The sequence below is a fragment of the Oncorhynchus mykiss genome, chromosome 5 (genome assembly GCF_013265735.2).
Source record: "Oncorhynchus mykiss isolate Arlee chromosome 5, USDA_OmykA_1.1, whole genome shotgun sequence".
In the NCBI taxonomy this organism is placed as follows: Eukaryota; Metazoa; Chordata; class Actinopteri; order Salmoniformes; family Salmonidae; genus Oncorhynchus; species Oncorhynchus mykiss.
Genome location: NC_048569.1, coordinates 23,481,852 through 23,496,701, shown reverse-complemented (window position 1 = coordinate 23,496,701; position 14,850 = coordinate 23,481,852). Strand labels below are relative to the sequence as shown.

General features: G+C 42.7%; 1 protein-coding gene across 2 annotated transcripts in view; it reads left to right on the top strand.

Annotated features, from left to right (window-relative positions):
• Positions 1–5,651, top strand: part of LOC110522831 (synaptic vesicle glycoprotein 2C-like) — a 65,631-nt gene extending 59,980 nt beyond the window's left edge. Inside the window, exons 9-12 of one of the 2 annotated variants that reach the window (XM_036977082.1) lie at positions 137–270; positions 3,630–3,833; positions 4,042–4,201; positions 4,318–5,651. In XM_036977082.1, the coding sequence (XP_036832977.1) occupies positions 137–270; positions 3,630–3,833; positions 4,042–4,201; positions 4,318–4,501 (682 nt within the window). In that variant the 3' untranslated portion in view covers positions 4,502–5,651. The remainder of the gene's footprint in view (positions 1–136; positions 271–3,629; positions 3,834–4,041; positions 4,202–4,317) is intronic. The other variant, XM_036977081.1, reaches the window with a different exon arrangement.
• The last annotated feature ends 9,199 nt before the right edge of the window (positions 5,652–14,850 follow it).

The window sequence follows — 14,850 nt, the reverse complement described above, 5'->3', positions numbered from 1 at the left end:
CTCTTCCCTCTCCTCTTCTCCTCCCTCTCCTCTCCTCTCCCTCTCCCCCTCCCTCTCCTCTTCTCCTCCCTCTCCTCTCCTCTCCTCTCTCCCCCTCCCTCTCCTCCTCTCCTTTCTCCTCTCTCCTCCTCTCTAGGTTCATCAGTATGAAGTTGAAGTCCGTCACCTTTATAGACTCTACGTTTCAGAACTGTTACTTTGACGACGTGTCAACAGTGGGCTCATTATTCAAGAACTGCACCTTCGTAGAAGCCTTCTTTTATAACACAGGTGAGTCCACACACGCTCACACACACATGCATGTATGCGCCAGGGTGTCCATTAGCCGGTAATGGCTTTTGTCATAGCCGATAAAATTGAAGCCGGCCGAATGGCTGGGAGAAGGACAATCCCATTGTGAAATAATGATTTTTAGCCTGTTCTTTGATGGAAATACATTTGACTGGTCATGCTTATCGGTCTATTGGTTCATTTGCATAATTGAGTGTAATTAAATTGGCGCGTTTACAGTATATTTGTTATGCATCTTTTTTTATCACACTCGTACAGCATACAGATACAGAGCCTTTAAGTGGAAAATCTGTCGACGCAGCTAGAGCTGCTGCTGCAGCATCTTGTGGTGCTTTCAAGACATCTTGGAACTCTGAAAAATACGATGTGAAATCATGACGTCAGAGATCTTCAGGTCGGAAAGGCGGAACTTTAGGAAGAGGCCCAAGTTCCTGAGTTAGAATATTTTTCCAGTTGTCTTGAACCCACTGTCAGAAGTCTGAGATTTCCGAGTTCCCAGTTGTGTTGAACTTGGCATCAAACGGCAACGGGAGGCAGGCTTCATCAGAGCATCACACCACTTTGGTAGTATGCATTTTGAAAACATATACATGTTTTGAAACCTGAACGTTTTAATAGATATTATGAGGCATGTCTTAACTTGCTTAACTAGCCTATTAGATCTCCTCTCTTTCTAAACAGATATTTTCATCTCTTGTCACATGAAACCGCTCGCAATGGTAGAGTGCTTTTGACTGTATTTTCCCGATAATTGCATTATGGAAAGAACATTTGCGTGTAGTCTACTGCCTTGTTCGCATTGCTGCGCTTATAATGTGAATAAATCATATTTTAAACTGAAGCTTCTGATCTGTTGCTTTTTAACATATTTGTTTTTGTATCCTAGGCCTACTGCTTGTTTGAATTTGGGATCTATTGTCCCACAACTGTCTGTTTGGAATATGACATGTCTTTCTCAAAGAACTGACCAATAGACTAGGTAGCCTAAACTTTTCTAATATAGTAGATTGACATAGGCAAGTGATTTTGCTGTTCCTTACTTTTCATGTTGGCCGAGGAAAAGTAAATGTGGACAGTTATTTTAACATGTTCAAAATGCACATCAGAATTGGGTAAGAATGACCGCACATCGTTGCATCCTTGACATGCCTGTTCTGTTAACATGCTTTACCATCATCTAGATGGGATTTCTGTCATTCTGAGCACCGTGGGTGGACACCCTAATCAGGTTATACACTAAATGCATCTGGGTCTGCAAATTTCTCAAATGTCCCTTAAATTACAATGTTGCCTTTCAAATGTCTGGCTCCACATTTTCCTAACAGAAACCCTGGTATGCGCGCGTGCTCGCATACACACACACTTGGTTGTTTACTTGAAATGTTACTCATTCTATTAATTCTGAGCACATCTCTTCCTCACAGCAACCATGTTATAGATGAGGTGTCCCCCTGCCTCTCACAAAACCCTTCAGACAAAACTCTCTTACTCTCCTCTCTTCCTTTTCCTCTCTCTCTCTGCTCCCTCTATCTCTCTGCTCTCTCTATGTGTTCTCTCTGTCTCCCTCTCTGCTCTGACTCTCTCTCTCTCTCTCTCTCTCTCCCCCTTGCCCTCCCTCGCTCTCTCTCTCTCTCTCTCTCTCTGCTCTGTCTCTCTCTGCTCTCTCTCTCTGTTCTCTCTCTCTCTCTCTTCTCTGTCTCTCTCTCGCCCTCTCTGTCTCTCTCTCTGCTCTGTCTCTCTCTGCTCTGTCTCTCTGTTCTCTCTCGCTCTTCTCTGTCTCTCTCACTGCTCTCTCTCTCTGTTCTCTCTCTGTCTCCCTCTCTCCTGTCCCTCTCCTTCTCTCTCTCTCCTCTCCCTCCCTCTCCCCCTCTCTCTCCTGTCCCTCTCCCCCTCTCTCCCCCTCTCTCTCCTCTCTCTCCCTCTCCCCCTCTTTCCTCTCCCTCCCTCTCCCTCCCTCTCCCCCTCTCTCTCCTGTCCCTCTCCCCCTCTCTCTACTCTCCCTCCCTCTCCCCCTCTCTCCTCTCCCTCCCTCTCCCCTCTCTCTCCTGTACCTCTCCCTCCCTCTCCCCCTCTCTCTCCTGTCCCTCTCTCTCTCTCCTCTTGTCCCTCTCCCCCTCTCTCTCCTGTCCCTCTCCCCCTCTCTACTCTCCCTCCCCCTCTCTCCTCTCCCTCCTTCTCCCCCTCTCTCTCCTGCCCCTCTCCCTCTCTCCCCCCTAGCTTTCCTTTACACCAGTGAATTACAGGTCAACCTCTCTTCCCCTGCAGAAATGGCCTCTATGTTCCTTGTTCACTGTGCTTGACAAAGAAATCGAGCCGTGTGTACGTCCATACGTACCACCTATAATAGCATTGCAATGATCGTTACACACTCCTGCAGCAGTTCAATTGTATCTGATAGAAGATTAGGGATGGAAATACGGTGCTCTAAAGTGAGGTGGAGGGAAGGAAAGATATTTTCTATTTTGGCTTGACATTACACAGACCAATGCACGCTGTAATATCATCTCAATGTACACTTTAGCACAGTTCTTGGTTAATGTTATCGTTCAATACTGTTTATGACATCTGTTATATTATTGTTACGACTGTGTTATCTAGCCCTTATGAAGGAGGGTTCATGTGGAGTACAATCTAATTATAAGAGGAGCTGACTAATAGTTGAACCAGGAAAGGCAGGGTCTCTGAGGGAGTAGTGAATTAGGGGGACTGCTAACGGCCACGGTGTGGTTCAGCTGACTCAGACCATGAGGGGTCGCAGGTTTAGAAACGGTTCCATCTCAGTATTTAGGAAACAGCTGAACATGAAAACAATCTGGGCGTGTGAACTTGGTGGCAAAGTCTCATGGGAGACGTAGTCTCATTGCCTCAAGCAGCAACACAGAGAGGAAGGGGGTGAGGGAGGGTGGAAGGGAGGGATAGAGAGAGAGAGAGAGAGCGAGAGAGGTATGAAAAGGGCATAGTGTTTGCTGCCTTTGCTCTTTCTCTGTGATGTCGTGTATAAATAGCGTTTCCATCAGGGGAGAGTTATGTAGTTATCCCTAAAAGACCTGGGATGTTTTGCAGACGGACCATATTTCTGACCCCCCGGCCCTGTTCTACCTTCCCTTCATCAAGAGAAGAGAACCTCACAAGAGGCAGGCTGAGACCATGTCTGAACGATAGGGGACAAACATGAGTTAATAAAGAGAGTTAAAGGCCCATGGAAGCAGCATTAGATAATAAGTATAAACCCAGCACAGTGTCTATTCAGAAAGTTCACCTGCCAGACAAACAGAACATAAAGGAGTCAAAATAGTACACTTGTCTGATTCTCTATTTCTCTCTTTGTCTTTCTGCAGATATTGACGATTCTAAGCTGGTGGGGTCGAGGGTGATCAACAGTTCGTTCCACCACAACAAGACGGGCTGTCAGATGACCTTTGATGATGACTACAGTGCCTACTGGGTCTACTTTGTCAACTTCGTGGGCACGCTCGCCGTTTTGCCCGGCAACATAGTCTCCGCCCTTCTCATGGACAAGATAGGGCGCCTGAGCATGCTGGGTAAGTTTTTTAAATTCTACTTCATAGAGAGTATATATTTGATATTCAGACAAATGTTCAATTGTGTGACTGTCCCCCCTGGGGTTTTACATTATCGGTACCTATGAAATTAAATAAAAAATGTATCACCAAAAAGATAATGTGTTTGTAATCTGTTATCATGTCTTATGTTGTGATATGATGTGTAATAGCATGTTTTCTCCTCCAGGGGGCTCCATGGTGCTGTCAGGCATCAGTTGTTTCTTTCTGTGGTTTGGGACAAGTGAGTCTATGATGATCTTCATGCTGTGTCTCTATAACGGCCTCAGTATATCAGCCTGGAACTCCCTGGATGTTGTTACTGCTGAGCTCTACCCAACTGACAGGAGGTGGGTACAACAGGCAGGCAGGCAGGCAGGCACGACACACACCAACACACACACACACACACACACACACACCCTCCATCCTTGACTCTCTCCTCTGCCCTCCTTTTCTTCTCCAGGGGTACAGGTTTTGGGTTCTGTAATGCCATGTGTAAGCTGGCAGCGGTGTTGGGGAACCTGATCTTCGGTTCTCTGGTTGGCATCACAAAGACCATCCCCATCCTGCTGGCGTCGGCTGTACTAGTGGGAGGAGGCCTGGTGGGACTACGACTGCCTGACACACGCGGCCACGTCTTGATGTAGAACTACACTACCCAGCAGTCTTCACTCATGTACCCATTAGGCTTTAGTTGAACACTTTAAGACAGTGGTATGTAGGCCTTACGATAGCGTGTTCAAGTAAAGGGCTACATGTTGAAGTGCAAGTGCTAAAGTGCAATTAGTCCAACATTTTGTTAAGTTGTATTCGGAATAAAAGAGCCCTTGGCCATATTTATTTGAACCTTAGGTACTCTGTACCTGCGACCAGAGGGGTGGAGCTGGAATTCGGGGTGGAGTGTGTGGGAAGAGTTGAACCCTATTTCATTCACCTTCTGGAGGGCTCTGCCCAGGTAGAGAGATGATTGCTGCCCCAAGACCGGACTATCTTGCCTAACCTATTTTTCAACCTTGTCATTCCCAAACCAGCTGTTTGTTTTACGATTATTTCTTGTTGAATATCCAGGCATTTAGTTTGGGAAGTTGATCAAAATTCAGCTCTGTTTTTAGCAGAAAGCAGGAGGGTTTTAACTTGATGAGATATGAAAAAGCCATTCTAAACCTAGCCTAAGTTTAATCAAAGGTACCTATTGCTGCTGTCCTCAGTGCCACGGGTCTGACATGAATACAAGTTAGGTGATAAGATACGTTCTTTAGTCAGCCTGGGTACCATAGTTACTATACGTTACAACATAATCATTCTCTAAGGGCAGAATCCTAACTAGAGAAGCGTCAATTTAGGTTTCAGGCTTAAGCTGTTGTGAGCACATGACTCTGTTGGGATATTTAACCTATTTCACTGAAAGCTAAATGTATAGTTTGGAGTGAACTATGCCTTTTACATATTCATGACTTTGCAGTATCATAATGGCATCATTGCAGTACGTGCTTTTGCATTTGACCAGGTATGGATCATCTGTGTAAATGTACAGTGTGTGTGTGTGTGTGTGTGTATGTATGATATTGTGTGTGCGTGTATAATATATTGTATATATTCAAACGTTGTTAATTTCACATCCATGGGTTGGGGTCGATGTTATTGAGTTGACTTGACTCACTGAAGTGTCTTGACTGGTTTCAAATCAAATCAAACTTTATTTGGCACATGCGGCGAATACAAGTGTAGACCTTACCGTGAAATGCTTACTTACAAGCCCCTAACCAACAGTGTAGACCTTACCGTGAAATGCTTACTTACAAGCTGTTAACCAACAGTGTAGACCTTACCGTAAAATGCTTACTTACAAGCTGTTAACCAACAGTGTAGACCTTACCATGAAATGCCTACTTACAAGCTGTTAACCAACAGTGTAGACCTTACCGTGAAATGCTTACTTACAAGCCCCTAACCAACAGTGTAGACCTTACAGTGAAATGCTTACTTACAAGCCCCTAACCAACAGTGTAGACCTTACCATGAAATGCTTACTTACAAGCCCCTAACCAACAGTGTAGACCTTACAGTGAAATGCTTACTTACAAGCCCCTAACCAACAGTGTAGACCTTACCGTAAAATGCTTACTTACAAGCTGTTAACCAACAGTGTAGACCTTACCATGAAATGCCTACTTACAAGCTGTTAACCAACAGTGTAGACCTTACCGTGAAATGCTTACTTACAAGCCCCTAACCAACAGTGTAGACCTTACCATGAAATGCTTACTTACAAGCCCCTAACTAACAGTGTAGACCTTACCGTGAAATGCTTACTTACAAGCCCCTAACCAACAGTGTAGACCTTACCGTAAAATGCTTACTTACAAGCCCCTAACCAACAGTGTAGACCTTACCGTAAAATGCTTACTTACAAGCCCCTAACCAACAGTGTAGACCTTACCGTAAAATGCTTACTTACAGCCCTTAACCAACAGTGTAGACCTTACCTTGAAATGCTTACTTACAGGCCCTTAACCAACAGTGTAGACCTTACAGTGAAATGCTTACTTACAAGCCCCTAACCAACAGTGTAGACCTTACCGTAAAATACTTACTTACAAGCTGTTAACCAACAGTGTAGACCTTACCATGAAATGCCTACTTACAAGCTGTTAACCAACAGTGTAGACCTTACCGTGAAATGCTTACTTACAAGCCCCTAACCAACAGTGTAGACCTTACCATGAAATGCTTACTTACAAGCCCCTAACTAACAGTGTAGCCCTTACCGTGAAATGCTTACTTACAAGCCCCTAACCAACAGTGTAGACCTTACCGTAAAATGCTTAGTTACAAGCCCCTAACCAACAGTGTAGACCTTACCGTAAAATGCTTAGTTACAAGCCCCTAACCAACAGTGTAGACCTTACCATGAAATGCTTACTTACAAGCCCCTAACCAACAGTGTAGACCTTACCTTGAAATGCTTAGTTACAAGCGCTTAACCAACAGTGCAGTTCAAGAAGAGTTAATGGTTAATGGTGTGTTAATGAGTTTGTCTTTCAGCTTGTCCAACTGCATCACTTGCAGCCATCCATCCCTCATCACGTCACACTCTGTATGAAACAAACTCTTTAACTACACTTCTGTTAAAATAGGAAACTTTGCATGTGTGTTACTAAAGTCTTTCTGTTGTGTGTTCTGTTTTTGTGTCTCTGCTACAGGGATGTAGTTGTAAAAAAAACATGACGGTGGCTAAACACTGTAGCTGGTTGAGATAACAGAGAGAGTAACATAAACACTACAGGTAACAATGCTAAGTTGGTGTAACAGCCAGGTGTGTTAACACTTTTCATTGAATAAACCAGTGGTGTAGTCCTTGTTTAGGTGTGCTTCCGCTCCACTACATCCCTGCTGCAGCCATTTTAATCTGGATCAAAGGTGACTGTGTCATTCTGGTGAGTTCCTTGTTCTGTGGGCATGGGTCCATCCGTTCTTCTGGGTAATTTTGACGGGGCATGCAGTGGGGAAATGTTCTGTTCTGTACGGAGCTACAGACATGCTATAGACCAGGACTATTCAACTCCAGCCCCTCCAGGTCCCTCTACAGTACTACTGGTTTCCTCTTCTCCCCTTCTGTCCCTCTTCTCACTGATCAATATATCAAAGTATAGTGCTTTTTACAAAAAAAAATTTCACAAAGTGCTTAACCGTAACCTGGTCTAGACACAGAAATAACATGCATGTCATTGATTGGCCAGATAATCCACTGACCAGGTCTGAATCTGTCCCTGGTTAGAGGGGAAGGATGAAAACCAGCAGTTCTGTCACGAGTCCGACCGAGGGTGGTTCCCCTTCCTGGGCGGGTGGCGCTCGGCGGTCGTCGTCACCGGCCTATTAGCTGCCACTGATTGTCTTTCCTCCCCCTCCTTGTATGTTTATTGGTAGCACCTGTTTATGTATAATTAGTTTGTCTTTATTAGACAGCCGGCCCGCCTGGCTGTTGTGCGGGATTATTTCAGTGTAACCTTCGGCTCTGTTGTAGAGGTACGTGTTAGTGCCTGGTCGTGATTTTTCCGTTGTACATTTTCATTCCCTGTGTTTGGGAACGTAACTATTGTGAGCACCCTGTTGGTGCTATTAAAGACGCACAGTATTGCACTCTCTGTCTCCTGCGTTTGACTCCACACCCACGACACCCGGAGCATTACAAGTTCTGTAGTTAGTAGATCTTGAGGCCCAGGTTTGAATAGCCCTGCTGTAGACAATACATGGAGGTGTGTGTTAAACCATTTGTCAAATACCTGTCCTTGGTCTGATTTACTTTGACTAGGGAAGGTTAACAGGTGCAATGTAAACTATGTCATGACTGTCTTGATCAGGTCAGGTTACAGGAGACCACAACCCTACAGATTATCGCTCCACCCAACAGAGGAGGGGAGAGCTAGGGGTCTGAAAATGTGGAGGGTTTTATGGCCCCTCACGGCCCTGGTAAATCTCAGGCCACAGACAAATTCCTATGTCCGATTACTATTGAGAACCAGCCTCAGAACATTAAACATGAACTAAAGGGACTTTGGAACAATGGTTTTCGTCCGCCACAATGGTGGTCATGACGATAGATGGAATATGAAAATGTATGTCATTTTTGTTCTGTTATTAAAGGTTAACAGATGACGTTATTACAAAAAACATTGTAATGTGAAGGGTTTCCCTAGTATATGTTTGATGTTTATACATTGTACGTTGTATGGAAAATATCCAAATCAAAGAGAATGTTTTGGGGAAGATGAAATGGTAAGTTAGTTGTCTAAAATTGGATTTGAGTAAAACCTAGCCCTTGGCTCATTAACTTGGTACGCCCAGAGAAGGGCCCTAAAGGCGGCTACGCCCACTTCTGACCTGAGGGTATAAAACCTGTGAGTATAGAAATTACTATTTCAACCAGCACAGGCGTAACAAAATCACAAACTGCATTAAAATAAATTGTTTACCTTTGACGATCTTCGTCTGTTTGCAATCCCAATGCTCATTGTTACACATTGAATTATCTTTTGTTTGATAAAATCCGTTTTTTGTAGCCTAACACAAAACATTTTGTGAACCGCTTGTGTCGTGAATTCCGTCTCATTCCATTTTCGACGACACGTAATGACATCATTGTGCACCAATGATTTGACAGCTGTTTCGTTGATTGACTGCATTTTAACCGAATGACCACTGATCGTCTTGAAATCTAGCTGGGTAGATAGCCAATGAGCTGAGGTAAACGGCAATATGTAATGTTTATGTGTTGGAAGACCAAGTAGTAAACTCCGGCATAAAGAGAGTCATTCGCTATTGAAGTTTCATACCGGAAGGAGCAACGCATATTACGCACAGCGTTGTTTCGCATATTCAGCTGTTTATATAATAATCATTACGGCGACTAAATCAGGGAAAGCTAAATCTAAGTCTAGATATACAGATGTACACACAATTTTAGAAGAAATCGGGAAAGTGAGACAGATTGTTGGGAGGACGATTAATTTAGCGATTCCCAAATGGATGAATATTTTTTGAACGGAGAGTACATCGTTTTGGACTGGTAAGTTCTTCTCATGCTAATGCCCTTGTTTGAAATTAATAATATAAAATATTATTTATGATTTTTTTTACATTTAGTAGCAATATATAAAAATGTAATGTAATGAAATGTGAGATGCGTGTGTCTGCCGCCCCACCCCAACCCACATAAAATAGCCTGTTTGAGGCTGTTGAGGGGAGGGCAGGCCCACAACAATGGCCAAAGTGAAATGGAGACAGTAGATACAGCTGGTCTGTTGTAATATAATAAAGACAGTAGATCTAGCTGAAATGTCATAATATAAAAGAGACAGTAGATCTAGCAGGTCTATAATAATATATTCAATCTTATGTTCCCTGTACTCTATATATATATGTTTATTATACCTGTTGATACAGGGCTCATATGTGAAACTATTCTAACTGAACATTTTCTTTCACAGTGACACTGACTCCGAATGGGAGCCCCCAGTGCCAAGGTGTCCATCCCCCACTGAAGCTGGTTCATCCAGCTCCTGCTACAAGTGGTGTTCATCTGCCCAAATGTATTTCTGCAGGCATGGATGTGCCTCAGGGCCAAATAGGCACAGCATGGAGGCGTCGCTGTGTTCTTTGCAAAATTAAGTCCCCCATCACCTGCACCACATGCTTGGTGACCCTCTGCTTTACAGCAGAAAGAGACTTCTATGGCACCTGGCATCAGCAGCACAATATTGTGTAGAGCTTTGGCAAAGTGGGTGGGGTTATATCCTTCCTGTTTGGCCCTGTCCGGGGGTCTCATCAGATGGGGCCACAGTGTCTCCTGACCCCTCCTGTCTCAGCCTCCAGTAGTTATGTTGCAGTAGTTTGTGTCGGGGGGGCTAGGGTCAGTTTGTTATATCTGGAGTACTTCTGTCTTATCCGGTGTCCTGTGTGAATTTAAGTATGCTCTCTCTAATTCTCTCTTTCTCTCTCTCGGAGGACCTGAGGCATGCAAGTCCACCTGGCCTTGCTGCTGTTCCAGTTTCAACTGTTCTGCCTGTGGCTATGGAACCCTAAACTGTTCATATTTACTCTTGAGGTGCTGTCATGTTGCATCCTCTACAACTACTGTGATTATTATTATTTGACCCTGCTGGTCATCCATGACCGTTTCAAAATCTCGGCCATGTTCTGTTATAATCTCCACCCGGCACAGCCAGAAGAGGACTGGCCACCCCTCATAGCCTGGTTCCTCTCTAGGTTTCTTCCTAGATTTTGGCCTTTCTAGGGAGTTTTTCCTAGCCACCTTGCTTCTACACCTGCATTGCTTGCTGTTTTGGGTTTTAGGCTGGGTTTCTGTACAGCACTTTGAGATATTAGCCGATGTACGAAGGGCTTTATAAATAAATTTGATTTGATAGAGGACTGAGGGTCTTCCAAATATTGAAAGTGTGTAAATAGTTACCCATGTTATTTTGTAAATGTATACATTTTTTTCTTCATATTTTTTTTTTCTTTTTTTTGGGGTGGGGGGGGGGGGGGGTGTTAGAATACCATTTTGGTATTTTGCATATAGTCATTTGTTTCAAAATGTATACCTTCACCAATTTGGCCACTTGGGTACATTTGGGCTACTTGTGTGGGACACCTGGGTGACTTCATGATAAATGTCATGTAGCACACTCATTTTGGAAGTTATCATTCTGAAACGTTGCACAAGTACTATTGCCCTCTTATATGTTTCACTAAAATTGTCCCCATCATCCTATCTGAATGTTTGTTTTATCTTGTTCATTTTAAAGATGATGATACAACAATAAAAATAAAAAACATGTTTTTTTTCATTGTATTATCTAAACCAGATCTATTGCGTTATATTCTCCTACATTCAATTCACATTTACACGAACTTCAGAGTGTTTTCTTTCAAATGGTACCAAGAATATGCATATCCTTGGTTCTGGGCCTGAGCTACAGGCAGTTAGATTTGGGTATGTCTTCAGGCGGAAATTGAAAAAAGTAGGGGGGTAGCTCTAAGAGGTAAACTAATACGTCACGACAACTATATAGAGGTAGGTTCCACTGGGATCTACACGTAATGTATTCAATAAAGAGTTACATTCTCTAACAACCATGGTACTTTGATTACAGACTTTACAATTGGTGTCATTTATCAAGATGGCCAGAAGATGGAACTGTTCATTCAGTGTGTGGGCGTGCATGTGGGCGAGTGTGTTCAGGTGATGAGCAAACTTGCATGAGACCTGAGGAGTTGCTTTGGCTAAGTGGGCTAATGCGCTCTTCTGTTGCGCAGGAGGCCCTGCTTTTGAACCCCCTCGCTCACAATCTAATCACTATAACTACTGAGCTTTAATAGGATCATAAATCAAAATCGAATGAAAATTGTATTGCTCGTGTACATGTATTTTGCAGGTGTAGCGAAATGCTTATGTTCCTAGCTCCGACAGTGCAGTAATACCGAACAAAGGAAATTAAGAAATATTATAACGAGTTATGTCAGAGTCTGGAATATAATATGTAGGTATATGAGGGTGTGTGTCTAGACATTATGGGCATTATCTGAATAAAAAGCATTGACTAGAATACAGTATATACATACAGTATGAAGTGGGTAAAACAGTATGTAAACATTAATAAAGTGATCCGTGTTCAATGACTATATACTGTTGTCATGATGTTAGCACTTTCTGTCAATTGGCTAGCAGAGATGTGAATAACCCCCTCTCCTGTTGGGAGGGGAGGGGGGGCAGTTTTACAACTTAACCCCCATATCATAAATTCCGTAAAGAGACTCTCCCTGGCCATGTAATATGGAGAGAGTTTCACAGTAGAGTAAAGGAACTTCTACTACATCACAGAATTTGAGAACTGAACAATATCCATATTTTGGAGAATGTGTAAACGGTCGGTGGAGAAGCCAGCTACGGCCCGGTCCATTTTGTTTCATGATTGTGACCTCATGAAAGACATTACAGCCACATTACCCTAACTCTGTTTATACAGGTGCCTCCGTCATGAGGTTTGCGTCATATTCTTGTATAAAATGAATGAGTAAAGATGAAACTATTTGTGAAATGATGTAATGTGATGTTAATGTGAGAGAATTGTATTCCCTTTAAAGTTTAACTAAGTCATTGGCCTGCCCCCGTGAGCACAGACATGATCTGGCGTCATGGAATAGCCCTTTCCTATTGTTACGAATAAAAGCCCACACAGACACAATATAGTTATAACAACCCTCTATTCTGTTGCATAAAATAACCATTTGATGCAAATACTATATGTTAACATAATCTTGCAATTTTGCTCTCACAGTTTCCACCCAATTGGCGACAGATTTTTCTCTGAATATTCCAAAATCTGCACCAGAGATGTTGCCATCAAATGTACTTGTTGCAAATAAAAGGATGTGCACGATGACGTGTAGCACATCAACATTTATTTTGTGGTTAAATTCCCATGAACTGAATAAAAAATAGAAGTTAAATGGTTTTCCATCTTATTTTCAACTGTACTGATTGTTTGGTCACAAAAAATGTTGCATCAAATAGTAAATGTGACCACTCTGGTATTGGCATGTGTGCATGTGTGCTCTGATCTGGTTCACCTGTCCTCTTTATTTTCTCCACCTTGGCTGATTTCTTTTGATTTTCCCATGATGTCATGCAAAAAGGCACTGAGTTTGAAGGTAAATCAAATCAAATCAAATTTTATTTGTCACATACACATGGTTAGCAGATGTTAGTGCGAGTGTAGCGAAATGCTTGTGCTTCTAGTTCCGACAATGCAGTAATAACAAGTAATCTAACTAACAATTCCAAAACTACTGTCTTGTACACAGTGTAAGGGGATAAAGAATATGTACATAAGGATATATGAATGAGTGATGGTACAGAGCAGCATAGGCAAGATACAGTAGATGGTATCGAGTACAGTATGTACAAATGAGATGAGTATGTAAACAAAGTGGCATAGTATAGTATAAAGTGGCTAGTGATACATGTATTACATAAGGATACCGTCGATGATATAGAGTACAGTATATATGTATGCATATGAGATGAATAATGTAGGTTAAGTAACATTTATATAAGGTAGCATTGTTTAAAGTGGCTAGTGATATATTTACGTCATTTCCCATCAATTCCCATTATTAAAGTGGCTGGAGTTGAGTCAGTGTCAGTGTTAGTGGTGGCTGTTTAACAGTCTGATGGCCTTGAGATAGAAGCTGTTTTTCAGTCTCTCGGTCCCAGCTTTGATGCACCTGTACTGACCTCGCCTTCTGGATGATAGCGGGGTGAACAGGCAGTGGCTCGGGTGGTTGATGTCCTTGATGATCTTTATGGCCTTCCTGTGACATCGGGTGGTGTAGGTGTCCTGGAGGGCAGGTAGTTTGCCCCCGGTGATGCGTTGTGCAGACCTCACTACCCTCTGGAGAGCCTTACGGTTGAGGGCGGTGCAGTCTTGAAACACCAGAGACCAGTGCTGTTGCCATGCCAATCAGTTGGTTTAGGTTTACAGAGTGTATTTATCTACAGTTGAAGTCGTAAGATTACATACACTTAGGTTGGAGTCATTAAAACGTGTTTTTCAACCACTCCACAAATTTCTTAAACTATAGTTTTGGCAAGTCGGTTAGGACATCTACTTTGTGCACGACACAAGTAATTTTTCCAACAATTGTTTAGACAGATTATTTAACTTATAGTTCACTGTATCACAATTCCAGTGGGTCAGAAGTTTACATACACCAAGTTCACTGTGTCTTTCAACAGCTTGGAAAATTCCAGAAAAATGATGTCATGGCTTTAGAATCTTCTGATAGGCTAATTGACATCATTTGAGTCAATCGGAGGTGTACCTGTGGATGTATTTCAAGGGTAACCTTCAAACTTAGTGCCTTTTTGCATGACATCATGGGAAAAGCAAAAGAAATCAGCCAAGACCTAAGAAAAACAATTGTAAACCTCCACAAGTCTGGTTCATCCTTGGGAGAAATGTCCAAATGCCTGAAGGTACCACATTCATCTGTACAAACAATAGTACGCATTGGAAGTCGTTGGAAGTCGACCAAAGTGGCTCTCTAAATGGTGCAACCAATTACCGTCATAAGTCACATAATTAGTTAAATAAAGTCCAACGGTGTGCAATCTAAGTGTCACATGATCTGTCCCATGATCTCAGTATATATACACCTGTTCTGAAAGGCCCCAGAGGAGGAGAGGACCAAGGTGCAGCGTGGTGAACGTACATTTTCTTCTATTAATCAAAATGAGGCCGAACAAATGAAACTACAAAAATAAACCGTGAAGTTCAAAGGCTATGTGGCCTAAACAAAGTCAACTTCCCACAAAGACAGGTGGGAAAAGGGCTACCTAAGTATGGATCTCAATCAGAGACGACAGATAGCTGTCCCTGATTGAGAACCCTACCCGGCCAAAACAGAAAAAAATAAAAATTATAGAACATAG